The 16,949-nt window shown below is 37.5% G+C and overlaps 3 protein-coding genes across 5 annotated transcripts in view; 2 read left to right on the top strand and 1 right to left on the bottom strand.

Moving 5' to 3' along the window:
* Positions 1-1,927, top strand: part of pds5a (PDS5 cohesin associated factor A) — a 30,742-nt gene extending 28,815 nt beyond the window's left edge. For all 3 annotated transcript variants that reach the window (XM_030138149.1, XM_030138166.1, XM_030138158.1), the window contains exon 33: positions 787-1,927. In XM_030138149.1, coding sequence (XP_029994009.1) covers positions 787-790 — 4 coding nt within the window. In that variant the 3' untranslated portion in view covers positions 791-1,927. The remainder of the gene's footprint in view (positions 1-786) is intronic.
* Positions 1,928-1,994: 67 nt separating this feature from the next.
* ube2kb (ubiquitin-conjugating enzyme E2Kb (UBC1 homolog, yeast)) lies at positions 1,995-7,564 on the bottom strand. The gene is made up of 7 exons (XM_030138177.1): positions 7,237-7,564; positions 6,254-6,347; positions 6,099-6,157; positions 5,691-5,773; positions 5,456-5,555; positions 4,583-4,711; positions 1,995-4,299 (listed from the first exon to the last, which is right to left on the bottom strand). Exons 1-7 carry the CDS (start codon positions 7,297-7,299, stop codon positions 4,225-4,227), a joined length of 603 nt encoding a protein of 200 aa, XP_029994037.1. The 5' UTR covers positions 7,300-7,564; the 3' UTR covers positions 1,995-4,224.
* Positions 7,565-8,845: 1,281 nt separating this feature from the next.
* Positions 8,846-16,829, top strand: smim14 (small integral membrane protein 14). The gene is made up of 5 exons (XM_030138186.1): positions 8,846-8,988; positions 12,686-12,781; positions 13,807-13,855; positions 14,030-14,184; positions 14,526-16,829. The coding sequence occupies exons 2-5, from the start codon at positions 12,707-12,709 to the stop codon at positions 14,562-14,564; spliced, it is 318 nt and encodes a 105-aa protein (XP_029994046.1). The 5' UTR covers positions 8,846-8,988; positions 12,686-12,706; the 3' UTR covers positions 14,565-16,829.
* Positions 16,830-16,949: the final 120 nt, after the last annotated feature.

Raw genomic sequence — 16,949 nt, 5'->3', positions numbered from 1 at the left:
TTCACCTATTACAGGAAGATACCAAGCCCATGAGGTGAAGCAGGGACAGCTGTTCAGTGGAAACACTGCAGTCAGACCGGTTGAGTTGGTTTAGGACAGGATCCTTATCATGCCACGTCTTACCGTGTCTCTTCCATCCCAAATTGACAACAGTAACGTCATCTGGGGTTTATTCTCTCAGAATCGCCAAACATTTTTTACATCCAAAATACTATTTATGGCATTTTAAACATGTTCACAGATGTTTTTGTTAGTGTTGGATTATTTTTTCATTATCACATGGAACAGAAATGGTTGAGTTGAGTTGACAAAGAGCCCGTTTACATGGCCATAAAAATTAGATAACAGAGTAATTAGATAATTGTAATAATCAGATCTGACACACTTATTGCACTTCAGAAATGCAATGATCCAAAAACACGTTTACATGTTTTGGTCCATTGTCGGATATCTTTCCGAGTACGTACATATGTAGGAACAGGACACTCCAACATCTGGTTATTGTCTTCCACTCTTCTACGAAGCCAATTCTGTGTTCTACAACTCTTTTTAATGCATGCACAGATGAAAAAGAATGAAATAAATAAGAACAATGGTTATACAGGCATGAAGACATTGGAGAAATGGGGAGAATTCTAGATGTGTTAGTCTGATTTCTCATAATCATAAAGTAACAAATGCTGTTTACATGATCCCCTGAATAATCTGAAAACTCCAGAAATCAGACTGACCTGATTTTTAGTTTGTGTGTAAACAGGATCAGTATATCAAACCTTTGTCTTACAGGTAAGGAGGAAATCGGCGCTGGTGAAACCAAGACTGTAGAGAAGGGGCCAGACTCCTCCCTTGTACCTTCCCAACCCATACGTACATGCTCCTGACTCAAAAGCTTTTCCTGGACACATTATGGACCTTTCTTAAACACATGTATACGCACACACAGACACACACCTTCACACCACTGACATCCTAGAGGGTTTTAAACACCTTGTAGTCATGATTTAAAGCTCATTGTATGTAGGTCTTACTCAAAACATGTTTTTTTTTCCTTCGTGTTTGTTGCTCTTTGCTTCTTTTGTGGAGCCATTTTTAAGAAAAAAAAAAAACAGGATGGACATTTTACAAACGTTTTAATCTGGTTATGATTGTTGCTTATTAAATTCCCTGGGAAAATCCTACTGTATGTCTCCTGACCTCTTCCTCCTTGTGTCTCTGTTGCACAATACTTTTATTTTAAGATCACTTCTGTTTAACACAATTGCAAATACTCATGTGCAACTTTCCAGTTTAACATTTTTTGGATATCAGTGATGATTAAATTGCAACAAGTGACTAAAACATGGGAACAAAGCATAAGATTTGTGCGTTTAACAAATGTACTGTCTGGCACCAAAATTTTATAAACTTTGGTAAGCTTAGGTTTCTAACTTTGGTATTTTTAGGTGCTTTAGCTTGGTTATAGTATATCAAGACCACATAGAAACTCTTGGTGGCTCCTTTACTGCCGCCTGTAATGCTTTTAAAGGCCTTTGATTCATTTCCAGTTTGCTAATGGAAAGATACTGTTGAACACATGGATACTGTTTCCAGACTGTTCACCTCATCATCCCCTAGACTGGTCAGGGGCTCTGAAATCCAGCTGGGTTTTAAATACTTTTTTTTTACTTATGAAGTATAGCAGTACTTCACTTTGGAATGCATAAATGATATATTACTATACAATTATGTGTTCAGTTGTCATCTTTTGCAGTTATTTTTTGTACACTTGTCTCTTTTTTTGTCACATACCGCCTGCTTTGAAGCATCGTGTGAGTGGAAACTTTGCAGATTGTGTTTATGAATACTTATTTTTGATGTAGTTAAAAATGCCTATTCTCATGATCATATTTAATTTCTTTTTCCAGAAAATAAATGCTTTTAGATGTCATTGTGAAGTGCATTTGTCTTGATCCCCATTTCACTGGTTTTCACAACAAGATGACAAAACAGCCAACTTAATTTTCCATTTTTTTAATCAAAGAAACATGACACTGTCACAATAAATAACCATGCTTTTATACTGCTGATGCTTGCTTCCGAAGAAACCAAAAGAGGAAAACAAGTCTCGATCCAAATGGAGAAACTGAGATGCAACAGCCCCCTTTTTATGCTTCATCAACGTGCAATATTGTACATTGTAAGAACATCAGGAAGACGGGAAGGAGAGGCCTCTTTCCTTTGTTGTCCTTTTTTTTCTTAGAAAATATAGATCCAGCCATTAATGGTGCACTCTAGTGATAATGAGAGGGCTCTTCATCAAGAACCAGATTATTTACAAGTAAAGGAGATAGTACGTGTCACCTCCTCACAATGAATTTTTTGGCTTTGACTGGAAACTGTTCGCTGTCAGCCGTTGTCCAGGCCCTGCACAAAAACTTCATGTAGTACTGTTACATGTCACGATGTTGGTAATAACTGAGGTCGGGCAGGCTGAAGGAAAAGAACTGTGAGGATGCGTCAACATCCCACTTTACATGATAAGCATTTCTTAAAAGTCCATGTACCTCAAATCAAAATTGTTTAAAACCCTGCAGGTCTGTGATCTGCTAAATAGAACAACAGGAGTACCAGCCTCTCTTAACTACTCATAAGATATTATTCAAAGACAACAACCTCAATGAGCAATTTATTTGGCTATGTAATAAAGCATGTTTCAGTACACACAGGGTATATACCTGCAAATATGGCCAAAGTTCTGATTGACTACTGCTTAAATTGATAAGTGTAAAGCCCCCTGTCCCAATGACACACATTCAGACCAGGAGACATGGAGTAGATTCTTAAAATAATATAACATGCCTATGGTTGAGACTCTGAAATTAGTAAAATCCAAACCACAGCATTCCAACTCAAATCCTCAATGACATTCAGAGTCACTCTTTTATTCTTGAGGTGTGTCTCATATCAATCTGTTTAGAGCAGAAGAGACTTTTTCCAGCAACAAATAACACAGAAGGCTTTGGTTCCCTACATACAGTATGTCACGCCAAACTTGGGTGTGCTTATTGGCAGATTTTCCAGGTGGCTCCTTCCGCAAATCAGAAGAGTTCTGTGAGTCTTTGCGAGACAGAGGGGATGTTAAACTGAACACCCCATCACCACAAAATTTTTGGCCAAAGAAAAAAAAGGCAGCATAGAACATGCAAGGACAATAAAAGACAAGGGAAAAAAAAAAAAAGGTTGGATTGTGATATACCAGAAAAGGTATGTATCGGCCGATGGACCTGAGCTGGCTGTCACCTCCTTTGCCATTAGGGCCAGGGTATTGGCTGTGCACCCCCTAAACAACAACTTAAGAAACACAAGAGGACATTCAGAGGGTTTCTTCATGGATCACAAAGGCATAAAAAGGTATCTCTTCCATAGAATTGTAAACTAGGCATAATTTATATTTAAAATAGTTTGTTTTACAATGCCATGTAAGAAAAAAAGTATATTCCCATCATATTTTCAAATTTACAATCCACTATTTACAGATAAGTTTTTTTCTTTGTGAGCAGACGGTGTAGGACGCCTCTGATCTTTACTAGTTCTACAAACAGAGAGAAACCTTGCACATCCACAACCTCTGCAGATGATTGGGATTTTGGTGATAAACTAAGATAAATCCATGACACTGCTCATGCAGAACACTAGTTAGTCAACTTATTTTTATCAAGCTAGACCTTTACAGTATTTGATGTCCAGAAAAAAATGACAGCCTTTACAGGGGCCATCTGCTTGATGAAGGAGTGAACTATAATGACCTGTGAGAGCAGTATACAGGATTTCCTTTACATTTTACCCTGGCAGTTCCACCAGGCAATGGCAGTTACTGGAACATTAAAGAACATACATTTCGAAGACAGAGAAGTTTTAGAGGAACATCATTAAATGGCATGGAAGATGAGATGCAAGGTTTTTTGGGCCTTAATACAACGGATATGGATCATAGTTTGAGTTAGTGGCAGAAACAGACAGATGACAGTTAGCTGAGTTCATAACAGGCAACAGGGTGGTGTGCATATTGGCGATTGTGGTGCTACGTGAGTCAAGTTGTAGCAAGCAAATTTGTTATAAAAAGGTGGCTCAGACCGCTATGGTGGATAGGGTGTAGTCTGTAACAGAAAGCAATGGTGGAATGGTGCTGGGAGGAGCTGATGTTTTAATGCAGGGAGTTTTGGGTTCCTCACACCTGGCTGGGTTTCAGTTGCTAAGCAGCAGCTCTGTTGCTGTTTCCACATCCCAAGATTTTGAAGACAAGGCGGCTATTACTGCATTCTGTGTGCAAAGGAAAAAAAATTAAGGAGTATGCCATTATAATCTGTGTGCAGTATCTAGTTCTATGATACCAAACCATATGGAATAGTATACAAAAGCAGATTTTATAGACTAGACATGTGCTTAAGGTCTTCCAAAAAGTAGTAGTTTAAATATTTTAACAGTGAATCCTTCATTTACTAGTCCACAGTCAAACTTCCCAGCCACTGCTCATTCTCACAAGTCCCTAAAAATCTCAATTATCTAAATCTTTTCTAATACAAAAACAGAAAGTGGGTCTAACCTTATCAAAGCCCATGGCACAGAGTTTGTCTATTTTGCGTGTGTAGTCAGGACTGGATACAGGAGCACCTGCATAGACGTGAGACCACAGCCTTGCAGTCTGTTTGAACATTTCTGGATTCTGCTTAAACTGAGATGGAAAAAAGCTCAGTCAGCACAGTTTAATATGAAAATAGTAAAGATGCAGAGAAGGAAAGAAATATATTCTCCTTCACACCATTACTGCAAACACTGATATAAAAAATGACATTTCATCAACAGCCAACCAATACTTTTAATATTGTATTTCCATTAAAATGCAAGAACTTAACAGTGATGTATACTAGGGGTGCAAAATTAACTTTTTGAATCATCTGTCAAGGGCTGATAAACCAATAAAACTTAGCAGCCAAAACTATTTTTACAAACCACAGTACTGCATTTGTTTGATTAAACAGATACCCAAGCACTTACAGATGTTTGCATAACTAATTTCAAGTATGCAGCTACAAAAGGTTGAATTGAAAAGGAGAGGCTTAAGTTAGAGATTCAATAGTAATTTAATAGGAAATGTCATGTCAAAAATAAAGTGCTAAGTCTGTGTTTAAAATTAACTTAAAGAGTTACATCACAACCAACTGTTTTTCATTGTACAGTGATAGCATAGATCTATGATGGCATATAGGCTCTTTTTTCAGTTGCTTAAATATGTGTTTTTAAAAATTAATTTATTTCTGTTTGTTTGGATTTGATTCTGTTCAACTGAATTCTCTCTTTTACACGGTAACTGACTGGTGATCCCAATTTATGTAACTTAAAACTTAAACACATTTACTGCTTAGTGGGCATTAATATTGGACCCAGATTGCATTAAAATGCAAACAAACATCTTCACCTGGTTTGCTACTACTGCATCTTGTGGATCATCTGGTTCTGCTGCAGCGAGGAGAGCCTGTAGAGACAACAGCACTGTCCGCAGGGTCATGGCAGCTGCCCTGGGTGACACATTGAAAAAGTTTGCAAAGATTTAAAAAAAAAAAAAAAAAAAAAAAAAAAAAGTGTAAATAATTTTTTTTGTTGCAGATGAGCAGGAATAACCTAAGCAGTGCAAGCTATAGGGTCTAACTCACCACTGATCTTTTAAAATGTCCAGACATATTGCTCCGGTCACAGAACTGATGTTAGGGTGCCAGATCTTGGTGATAAAGCGCACCTAAAAAGAAGAAGAAAAAAAAAGAAAAAAGACAGGTGGTTGATGTTATCTGGATAAACATGGTGGTGCAATGACTGAGGAAACATCCTTATCTGTATTACATAGACAGTGACCAAGTTAGGATTGCATGCATGCAGTGTATGACAAGGTAATATTTTCAGAATATATATATTAAAAAAATCCATGTTTACCCACAGATATGTCATAAAATGGATGCAAACACAGTGGGAGGGTAAAAAAGGTAACATACACACAGTACATATTAACCTTTGCACAGGAGTAACTATTATGGAACTAGGAGTAACAGCAAATATGTAGCACATACCTTTGGTGGATTAAAAGGATAGGTTTCTGGAATTTTTATTTCAAGCTGATACCTGCCACCTTTAGAAAAAAAGGTATTATGTAATGTGACAATACATCTGTGTATTTAAAACAAATATTTCTTCACAACATTGCAATGCAGGTGTGAGACAATACCTTCATATGGCGTATCTGGAGGACCTGCTATCTCACCCCTCAGCTCTGTGAAGTTGTCACCCACTAATTCTACTTTGATCTGGTTTTTACTCGTCTGTTGGATGACAATAAAGACACAATGAGTGACACAGGTGTTCAAGATCTGTTGACTCAGTTTATTTATGTCCCTGTCAGGTTTGAATCCACATTATTTACGTCTCCAATTACAACGCGTAAGACTACAAAAAAATATATATAACGAGTTCAAAACGTGTAAATTCATGTGTTACATTGGTCTACAGGACGTATGAGGACATTGAAGTTAGCAACACATTTAGCTAGCTAACATTGTGAAGCTAGGTAAAGTTGACTACCTGTGTTACTGTACAGGACGAACTGAAAGATAAAAATCATACAGCATAACAGACTAAGTATAACTGACCGATAATTATGCTTACATTTTCATACAAGCACAATAACGTAATTAAATAAGTTTGTTTTGGTAGATAGTGTTTAGCATAACACTAGCTAATGCTAACTGAAGACGAGCTGTCAAAATAACATTTCGCTTTGTAATTTAAAGCCTCTAAACCTATCTGACAGTAACTGGTGTATGTTATTAAACAGGTAAAGTATTTTATTTACAGTGTGTGTAAAGGCCCATATACGACAAGTAGATTTTAACAACCCAAAGGTAGACGGTATTGTTTGTTACCGACAGAGGCCCTGACAATTAACAAAGCTGAATCCCCGGTGTTTCCTGAACGCACCTACATGACGAAATAGGAGCGGTTCGACTAAACAGTGGTATCCGGCTAAGGCTAGCTAAAGTTCCCCAATTTAGGCCTGACCTAATGCAAAACAGGACTGGGTCTTCACGTTAGCCGAGGTAATGTTTGTCTCTGTCATAACGGCAACATGCACATTACATTTAAACACAGCTAAAAACAGGTACAAATAGGAGGTTTGTGTAAGTAAAAAGACAACTATTAACGTTACCGCACCTCTTCGCTTTTCACAACTTCTTTGAACTCCCGCCGGATCCTTTGGGTCGCGATGTTCGCCATGGCTGTGTCTGCAGAGCCGCTGCTGTCTCGAAGCTACACCCGGGGCCTCTCTCCCTCTGTTGTCTGTTTGTGGAGACTGACTGCTGGCTGGGTGCCGTTCACGGATACCAAGCTCTCCTTTCACTTTCACTGTCGGCCGCTTCTTTTCACTTTAGGCAGCTCACCGTTGCAGTCTCCAACCTGCCAGCGCACAGCGTCCAGAACAACACACATTTACACACACAGTGCAGCTAAATGGAGCAGGAACTGGAACTTTCATTAATGACCACTACTAGTAATGAACGCGGGTTTATATTGTTTTGACACTTGCCTTCAGGACATTTCTCATCATGTGCTGAACACGTCTGATTCACTAGTGCTGCATTTCACCCGCAATATTTTACAGTAGATATGTATGGAGATTTTACTTCATTAAAAATGGTGGCAAGAAAAAAATAAAAAAAATCACCCTTAGATAAAGTTAACGTTTTCAACCCACTGTTCAAGTACTTCAAGTGATGCTGTGAAACTTTTTTTAGTGTCAACACTTCAAGCTGCTTTCATTATTATATTTCAATTTACAATTAGCCTCATTTTACCACTTACTGTCAACAACTACAGCTTTTTTCCATTAAATTAGACAGTTTAATTAATATAGAGTGAATCATTTTTAGGCTAAATAGGCCATTCACTGATTTCACAAAGGCTCCTACACTTCATACTTTAATTGACAATTTTTCAGTAAAATAATTTTTAATACGGTTGTATCACGCTTAAGAAAATTTGGTCTGCTTCCATGTTTTCTATTTTGTTCTAGGACAAAGCAGGTACATTTGCTAACTGCTAGATTTGTGTTTTTTGTTTCTGTTAACCTTGAAACAAATTCACTGTTGAAAATGTGTACGTTTATTCAAATACTGTTGGCCTATGTCCCTATTGAGGAATATATAGTTTTACAAGCATTTATATTGTAATATCCGTGTATAAAATATAAACGTAGAATTCAACATCACATTCAATTTTTTAACTTTTTTTTTTTTTTTTTTTACATTGTACAATTTTAATAAAAAAGCATATACAAAGTACTAAATTATTACGAATTATGCAGGACAGTGTTACATTAGTTTAATTTTACTACCACATATTATACAGAGCAGTTGTAATATTACGAGGTAAAGTTAATTTGTAGGTAACATTAAACTAGTAAAAAGTAACTATATCTTTTTATGTATATCCCCTCTGTAAAGATGTAAAAGTGTATAGTAGCATACAATATAAAAAAACGTAACTGTAGTAAAATGTACTAGAGTACAGATACTTTTACATCTACTCTGATATTTGGTTACACCACCGGGCAGATGTTAGGGCTCGGCTATCCGCCTCTGTTCGATGACGGCTCCCCGGACTGTTTGTTTACTATCAAGACGTTTCAGCCGTGCTGCTCTCCAATTGGACTAGAGACCCGCTTATCAAAGCTTCTGACCAATAGGACATGGAGAATGTAGCTCGTGGATGTGTAGTTCCTCAAGTGCCCGGATGGTAGTCATGAAGACTAGCTGGTTGGCTCACGTGCATCAGACAAAACACAGACGGTTGGTTGACATGTCTGCAGTCAGAAGGTTTCTGTACTGAAGAGCAGCGTGGCCGCAGCAGGCAACGACAGGCCCTTTAACAGAATTTTACGCTTTTCTGGACATTTACAGAGCTCGAGTAAGTCTCACTCCGCTTCTCTTTCACATCTGTATCCAATGTTTAAATTAACGCTTGAACAAACTACTGCTTTGAGTTGTCTCTTTGGTGGTTGGCTGTGTTAGCAATATGCTAGTCTGACATTTGGCATTATTATGATTTCGACAGCAATGCTAGGTGGAAAGAAAACACAAAGGTTTGTTGTCGTATCAAATGGCTGGTTGTCAGATGGGACCGAGTGTGAGACGATGGCTCTTGAGCTTTAGGCCCCTTGTGTATTTACTGAGGATTATAATGTGCCACTTTCACCCACCCTTCGTAATTAACTTTTACCGACTACTGTTGATTAAAAACTGCAGTCTGGTGGGAGGATAGACTGCAGGTTCACACACATGTACACATAACAAAACACAACAGGACACTCCACAGAATGTTAAAGAAAGTACATTGCAGAAAGAGTTGTTTTTCTTGAAGCAGTCAAAAATAATCATACTTAAATTTTACATTACTGTTATCTAAATCAGACAAAAAGCTTTTTTTTTTTTTTTTTTTTTTCAAATATGGTATTATACAAAGTAATTACAGAATACTACTGATGGACTTTGATCAGGAGAGAAACAACATTAGACTTCCCTATTATGATATAGCTTTTGTCTTTGCAGTAAAATTACATGTAGAGACCTGATCAAGTGCAAGGTGACTATTCTGATGGAAAGAAGAGAATGTCTTCTTGTGTTTGAGTGAGAACCCTCCGAGTACTCCGGCTTCCTCCCACCATCCAAAGACATGCACTGATAGGTTAATTGGATAAACTAAATTGCCCCTAGGTGTGAATGTGAGAGTGATTGGTTGTTCGTCTGTATATGTCAGCCCTGCGATGAGCTGATGACACATTCAGGGTGAACCCCACCTTCGCCTAAAACGTAGCTGGGATAGAATTCAGCATTCCCGCGACCCTCTCGAGGATAAAGTGGCTCAGAAGATGAATGAATAAATAATAATAACAATAATAATAATAAACCAAGCTTTTCAGACATTTTGTATTACTTCAGCTGTTGTTTGAAAGTTGAGATTGCATAGGTGGGAAAATCTAACTTGGGTGTTTTTGCTCGATGACTGACATTTGAAAAACGAATGGAAAAAAACAAAAAACAAACAAACCTCCAGAATGGCCACGGCGAAACCGTCGCAAGGTACATGAAGAGTTAACAATACCTGCCACAGACAAATTACACGGTAATAATGGCTACTTATTGAGTTTTTCTTGTGCATGATCTTTGAAGAAACATAACAAGTGAAAAAAAACATTGAAAAGAAACATTAATTAACATGAATAAAAGAACAAAGTAATGGACAACTGGGCGATAAATTAAAGTTAGAAACCTTGTTTAAACAACAAATCAACAGTGGACATCTTGCTATTTTTGTATAATAGTAGTAGTAGTAGTAATTGTAGTAGTAGTAGTAGTAGTAGTAGTAGTAGTAGTAGTAGTAGTGGGTGGCACAGTGATGCAGTGGATAGCACTGTTATCTCACAGCATCCAACATTCATAGAAGTCTTTGCTCTGTAAGGTTCTCTTTAGGTGGAGCCAAAGCATGTGTGAATGGAAGAGCTAGATTGCAGCAAATATATAACAAGATATCAGCGATGATGAGATTTACTTACCTTGAACTGTTTAGGTGGTTTTTAAGATATTTCAATACACATTGCATTATATCTCAATATCTCAGATGTAAAGGGGGGCTTTTTTCCCTCTTGTATTTGCAGTCTGATTTCCTGGCTGCACAGAGCGACATATACGAGGGCTGTTCAATAAGTTCATGGCCTCACCCAGAAATACTGGTTGTTATAATACAGGATGTTACATTCTTTCGTGATGGGATAGTGATGCTTGAACATCGATGGACCAAGTGCATTGCTGTAAATGGAGATTATGTTGAAAAATAAAATATAAATTATCAGTCTGTGTTGTTCTGTTCTGGGTGAGGCCATGAACTTATTGAACGGCCCTCGTATGGTCTGTCAGACACAGTGGTTAAATTGGCTTTTGTGAGGAGGGGGAGCCCTTGTGTAGCCTGCTGTCAGTGGTCATCTTATTTCTCAAGCATCTACATTATATTGCCCTCACATTACCCACAACTTATGTAATAAGTTTGGGGTTTTTTGTTTGGGTTTTAATGTGTAGGCTGTGATTGAATAGTTATCTAAGCAACAAGGAAGTTAATACTTTTCAATGTATTATCTTTTAAATTTTTTCATGCAACAGTAACAAGTTATTTACCTGCACATTACGAAGTTGCATGAAGAAGATAAAATGCAGTACAGCAGATACATTGAATAGTAATCTATGCCTCATACGGTTCAACTTTAGGTTGTCAGAATACAGTGTATGGTTAATGCAACATGTATGAACTAGAATTAGCATGGGTAAATTGGTTTGGCTTTCGCTCCTACCAGTCTTCCGCACTGCAGTCAGTAGCATTACCTACCAAGCTATCAAACCTTTCAGATAAATGGTTGTAATATTACTTAATGAGCTAGATGCTGACATATGTATTAATATATAGTGGTGGTAGATTATTTTGTCTTGGTCATTTTAAAAGTAGCTCACAAGCTGAAAAAGTGTTGGCAACCCTACTGAAGACTCTAGAATTTTAGGATCCATTTAGAATAAATCATGATTCAGATGAGCAGCGCGTTGATATTGACGTACTGAGATACAAGATAGAATCATAGAAAGCATTATGACAATCTGACAATCCCATGTAGCCAGTTTTTGGATGTCTTTGAGTCGTCTTGCTCTTCATAATTTATTTCGTTTATCAGGAGATGAAACTGAATAACAGAAATAGTAGAGGGTTGTTTTACATTGAGGGATTGTCTGATGTTTTTCTTACAATGCTAGTAAAATGGTCTCAAAATCACGTTAACAGTTGCACTGTCTTTATTGACTTATACAGTTACATTAGTGTTCATTGGATGATTACATCGGGTGGCCATGTCTCAGGAGGTAGAGCGGGTCATCCAGTAACTGAAAGGTTGGCTGTTCAAATCCCAAACACTTCACCCACCCTACCTCCAGTGTTAGTCATACTGGTGTAAGGATGTTTGGTGATGGTTGTAGGGGCTGTTTGGCGCAAATTGGCAGCCATGCTTTCATCAGCTTGCCACAGGGCAACTGTGGCTACAAACATAGTTTACCACCACCAAAATCTGAGAGCAAATAAATAATGGAAAGTACTTTGGATGCCTTGAAAAGCTCCATAGAAATTTAGTCCATTATTATCATTACTTTTATTTTGCTGATCACATTTTGATCATATGGTAAAAAGGACTTTATTTTCCTATGATTGCAAGGTGAAAAAACAATGCACATTCAGGAGTTTCCTTTAAAATGATCTATATATTAATAAATGATTAGAATAATACAGCAGGTTTCTGTCCAAACAATTCAGACTGTACATGCTAGAATCAAAGTTACTGCAACAGCTGCAACCATTGACTGTGAGTATACTCAAAATTATTAATACTATCAACCCAAAAATGTGGATTATATGTGGCAAGATAATAGTCTCAGATGACTGGCTCTATCCAAAGCAGTCTCCTCCCCCTAATCTATGTGTGTCCCTGAGAAATGACAATAGAGCAGAGCATTAGGTTTCCTTCACTTGTTCATCTATGTCCTAGTTACATACAGTACTTTTGGTTGGTTCTCAGGTGAACACCATCCAGTGAGAAATGGCAGAGGGAGGTTTTGACCCTTGTGAGTGCGTCTGCAACCATGAGTATGCTATGAGACGTCTCCTCAATCTGGTGAGTAATGGAAGGAGAGGCTTTTCCTGGCACTTGAATTCCAAGTGGCAGACTTTATTTAGACAGTTAAAGTGGTGGCATAAGTCAAAGGGAAATTAAGTAGTCCTAGTTTACAGCATTAACTAAAAAATAGCTTTTGCTCAAGGTGAGAGACAGCAGCAAGAGATTAACATTACAATCAACTTGATGCTTAATGAAAGTCTGTAGAGGAGGAAATGAAATGCTGGCAACATCCTGGTTCCTGCTCAGTGTTTATCTTGAGCCGGTTCTGCCACGCAAGATGTTCACTTTGTTACAATATGTGGTGTTTGCACATCTGCATTCTCTCTACCCTGTCTCAGTGTCATAAAAGATGCCGTCAGTGTTATTGAAATAACCTGTTTCTAATAATACATTCTTAGTTATGTTATTTCAGTTTACAGTTGACCTCACTGGTTCTTTGCGTCCAGGTGGAACTTGCATGGCAGGCTGCAGTTGGCTCGGAGCATGAAAGCCACACTTGGGGCATGCTGATTTGCTGGAGGCAGGAAGGGGTGTTGCCCAAATAACTAAAGAATTTGCTTAGCATTTGCACAGAGTATATTCAGTGAAGCAGGCTGTGCTCAGATGAGCTCTTTGTACCATTTATAAATAAGAACATGCCTGTGGTAACAGTATGCTGGGAGTGAGTTATGTATGCATATTGAATGTAGCAAGAAAGTGTAAGGCCTTTTATGGCACCAATCAAATTGTTTAGACATGAATGTAACTTAAAGTTGGAAACTTGGTATTCGAAAAAAAAAAAAACTGTTGAGAAACTGGTATTGAAACAGAGGCATCTGTGTTATTACTGGTGTTGTATATTTCAATCCTGATCAGAGTCTTGTATCAATACTGTATTTATAGTTTTCTTGTTGTATTGTACCTCTGTCTGTGGAAATGCTTCGTAGAACACAGATTAAATAAATCAGTAAACAAAATGTGAAATAATAATGGATTTTTTCCCCTCTCTTACTTATATTTTTTTCTTCTCTGCTTTGTTCTAGCTCAGGCAATCTCAGTCCTATTGCACAGACACAGAGTGCCCTCAGGAATGTATGTATGACCACTGCATAATGTGTTTCACACTGTGACTCCTGTTTTATTTTGTTTTTTTATTTTTATTATTATTATGTCACAGCATATTGAAGCCGTTTTGCTGTGCTCAAACATTTCTTCCAATTATTAAATATTAATATGTTGGAAATCCTAAAACGTGTTTGTTTTCAGTGCCAGGCCCCAGCGGGCCTGTCGGTGGAGGAGGCGACCTGACTCTCCCCATGGTTCTGATGGGGTGGGTAGTGCTGGTTCTGGTCCTGTTCCTGCTGCGCCCATCCAGTCTCAGGGGTCCCCGTCCCACAGATAAACCCACTGGACCCCACAATGTTAGTACTGATTATACCAACATGTTCAGTGATTGCTTTATACCACCTACTGATGTTTTGAAAGTGACATCAATATATGTGAAGACAAGCAATTCTCCTCAAGTTAGAAAACAAAAACTAAATGTTTATTCAATGATAATTACAAAAAAGAGGTTTCCTTTTCACAGCGTTATTCATATTTTAGTATGTATTCACCTCTAAAATTAACTGAAGTAAACTGTTTCTAAGTGTGAAGGAGGCATATTGTACTTGTTTTGTATCAGTTCCCAAATAACTTTCAGATTTTCAGAGTATTATCATGCTACTAATAGCTTTATTTACCTTCTTGTCTTGGGTTTCAGAGTGGTCGTAGAGAGCCCCCACCACCGCCAGTGGACTAGCAGTGGAGCCAAAGAACCAACACTCATCCACATGCTCTGAATGGAGCTGCACAGTTAGCTACAGTATATACTGTGACGAGGACAGCACCATCTTCCTGTCAGCCTTCATTCAAATAGCTTTTATTTCTCCTTTTTACTACCATTGTGTTGAGGTTAAATCAATGATTCTTTGTACTAGAGTCCAACTGATGCAGGAGTTTTGAGACTTATCCAAATTGCAGTTTTTTGTTTTTTTTTATGGCTATTTATGTTTTTTATGTAGACACAAATTTTATAAACAAAAACTTATATGCATGGAGCATAAATGACTTTTACACACTAAGTCAATTGTATTTAATTTGTCTGTAAAATGTCATTTTCATTCTAGCAAATGCATTCACAGAATGTTTTTGCTAAACCTTCAAAGCAAACTGACCAACAGTACCGGTGTGTTAATGTATCAGTTGGGCTCTAAGTGTTACTTTGCCAAGTCTTTAGGTGTGGCATTGTTCTGAGTCAGTCCCTGATCCCAGCCCTGGTGCTGACTGTTGTGCACAAACTTAGACGTGAACTCAAAATGAAGGAATGTGTCAGGAGGGCCAAAGGAGGAGGGAGAAGCAAGACAAGAATTTGCTTTTGGGCTGCTGAAGTTAATGTTCAGTGCTCGCTGACTAATGAAGGGTGGTGGGTTCTTCAGACTCTAAAACATTCCACTCTTTTCCACATTTAGCTCTATAAACGGTGCCAGTAAGGATTTCCTTTCACATTTAAGTTCACTTTTAAACCAGCAGAATGAAGAGATACAGTAAATATATAAATCATACTGTGTATTAACACTTGGATTGTTACATCACAGTAGATTGAATTTAATGCAGTGAGCTAATAATTTGTTTGCATGTAGACCTCATTTGGATCACAAGGTCTATTTATATGAGCTGAATTTTTAAGGACGTGTCAGCAGTTATGTACATATAAATAATTGGAACAGCAATACATTTTCATCAAGTAACAAGTCTGTCGAAAACAAATGTGAACATAATATTGGAACAAAGTAGAGGTAACAGGTCTAGGTTGGCTATCTATGAGAGTTCTTAGAGAACCTTGGTCATAATCACAGTTATGTCCTCACATTTTCAACTTACTGATTAAATAAAGGCAGGTCTGATATGCTTTGTAATTTTAAGACAAACCACACAAAAAAGTACATTTTAATCATATTAGGAGAATTCCATGTCGTGTATGTTTTGTGGTTTAAAAAACAAAATGATATTCTAAAGAAACTAGGTTGTAATAGCTTGAAAATGACATTTTAGTAGCACTTTTGTTGTGGTTTAATTTAAGGGTATGTTGTAATGACTTATTTGTCTAAATGAGGGTCTGTCCTTTCTGTTCTTTTTTAATCATAGCAGTCGGTGATTAATGGGTGCAACCCAAACTCTACACTTCACATATTAATCAAATATGTAAAACCAGCAAAGATGTAGGAAAAAGTGCAGGCTAGAATTTTTTACACAGTGCCAATGGAAATTTAAGTATCAGTGCTGATTTGAAGAACAACTTTGGTGAAGAATTGAGCACGTGGTGATTTCTTAGGGGTTGCGGGTGGGGGGGTGGACAAAATGCTGAGACACAATTTATATTTTGCCATATGTAGTTGTCATGATAGTTTACACATAGGGTTTTTTTTTCTTACAGTCGCTCATTATTCACTTGAGCCCAGAACTGGCTAATTCTCTAATGGTTTGTCAGTTTGAAATTGCAGCCTGAACAGCTGCCTGTGGGGCAGGAATGCTGACTTGAAACTATCTTTTCAACAGATCTTTAGTGCAATGCAGTTGTGTATTGAATGCATTACATGACACAGGAGTTTCCTGTTTTCTAGCCACTTACTGTGAACATGTTTGCTTCCTGAAACTAGAATGGAAACGGTTATTTTAGTCTACCTGATTAATCTGATAATATAATTTCCACCTTAAACACATCACCTACAATTATAAAACATTAATTGTAGATTAGCTGTGTTAACTGGCTGGCTGATCTTCAGTTTTATATCAGTAAATGGTCTCTAAAATTATCTCTATATTGTCATAGATTTGCTTGGGAGAAAATTAAATTCAGACTTGAGTGTACTAAATTAAAGTGAAACAACTCTGAGTTGTAATGAACAATAGAACATCTGGTACCACAGGGGACCTCAAGCTATACTGTTACTGTCTTAGAGAAAAAGGGCTTTAACTATGCACTTTTCCTGTAACAAAACAAAAAATAAAAAAAATTATTCAGTTAGTCAGTCTGTCTGGTTGTAATTTGTTCAGAAAACGTGAACCCACAAACCTGTATTCAAACAATATCTAAAAATAATGGTTTCTGTGATGAATACAGGTGCTGGGAGATCAATATTTGGGG

The sequence above is a fragment of the Sphaeramia orbicularis genome, chromosome 1 (genome assembly GCF_902148855.1).
Source record: "Sphaeramia orbicularis chromosome 1, fSphaOr1.1, whole genome shotgun sequence".
In the NCBI taxonomy this organism is placed as follows: Eukaryota; Metazoa; Chordata; class Actinopteri; order Kurtiformes; family Apogonidae; genus Sphaeramia; species Sphaeramia orbicularis.
Note: the sequence above shows the minus strand (reverse complement) of the source record. Positions and strands in the feature narration are given on the sequence as shown.

Excerpts from the sequence above, each read along its gene's own strand:
- ube2kb (XM_030138177.1), bottom strand. The coding sequence starts at position 7,299 with ATGGCGAACATCGCGACCCAAAGGATCCGGCGGGAGTTCAAAGAAGTT. Across the intron at positions 6,158-6,253 it reads TCCAGATACGCCATATGAAG|GTGGCAGGTATCAGCTTGAA; the intron begins GTATTGTCTCAC and ends TTTTTTCTAAAG. Across the intron at positions 4,300-4,582 it reads GTGCCATGGGCTTTGATAAG|AATGCAGTAATAGCCGCCTT; the intron begins GTTAGACCCACT and ends CTTTGCACACAG.
- smim14 (XM_030138186.1), top strand. The coding sequence starts at position 12,707 with ATGGCAGAGGGAGGTTTTGACCCTTGTGAGTGCGTCTGCAACCATGAG. Across the intron at positions 12,782-13,806 it reads TGAGACGTCTCCTCAATCTG|CTCAGGCAATCTCAGTCCTA; the intron begins GTGAGTAATGGA and ends GCTTTGTTCTAG. Across the intron at positions 14,185-14,525 it reads AACCCACTGGACCCCACAAT|AGTGGTCGTAGAGAGCCCCC; the intron begins GTTAGTACTGAT and ends CTTGGGTTTCAG.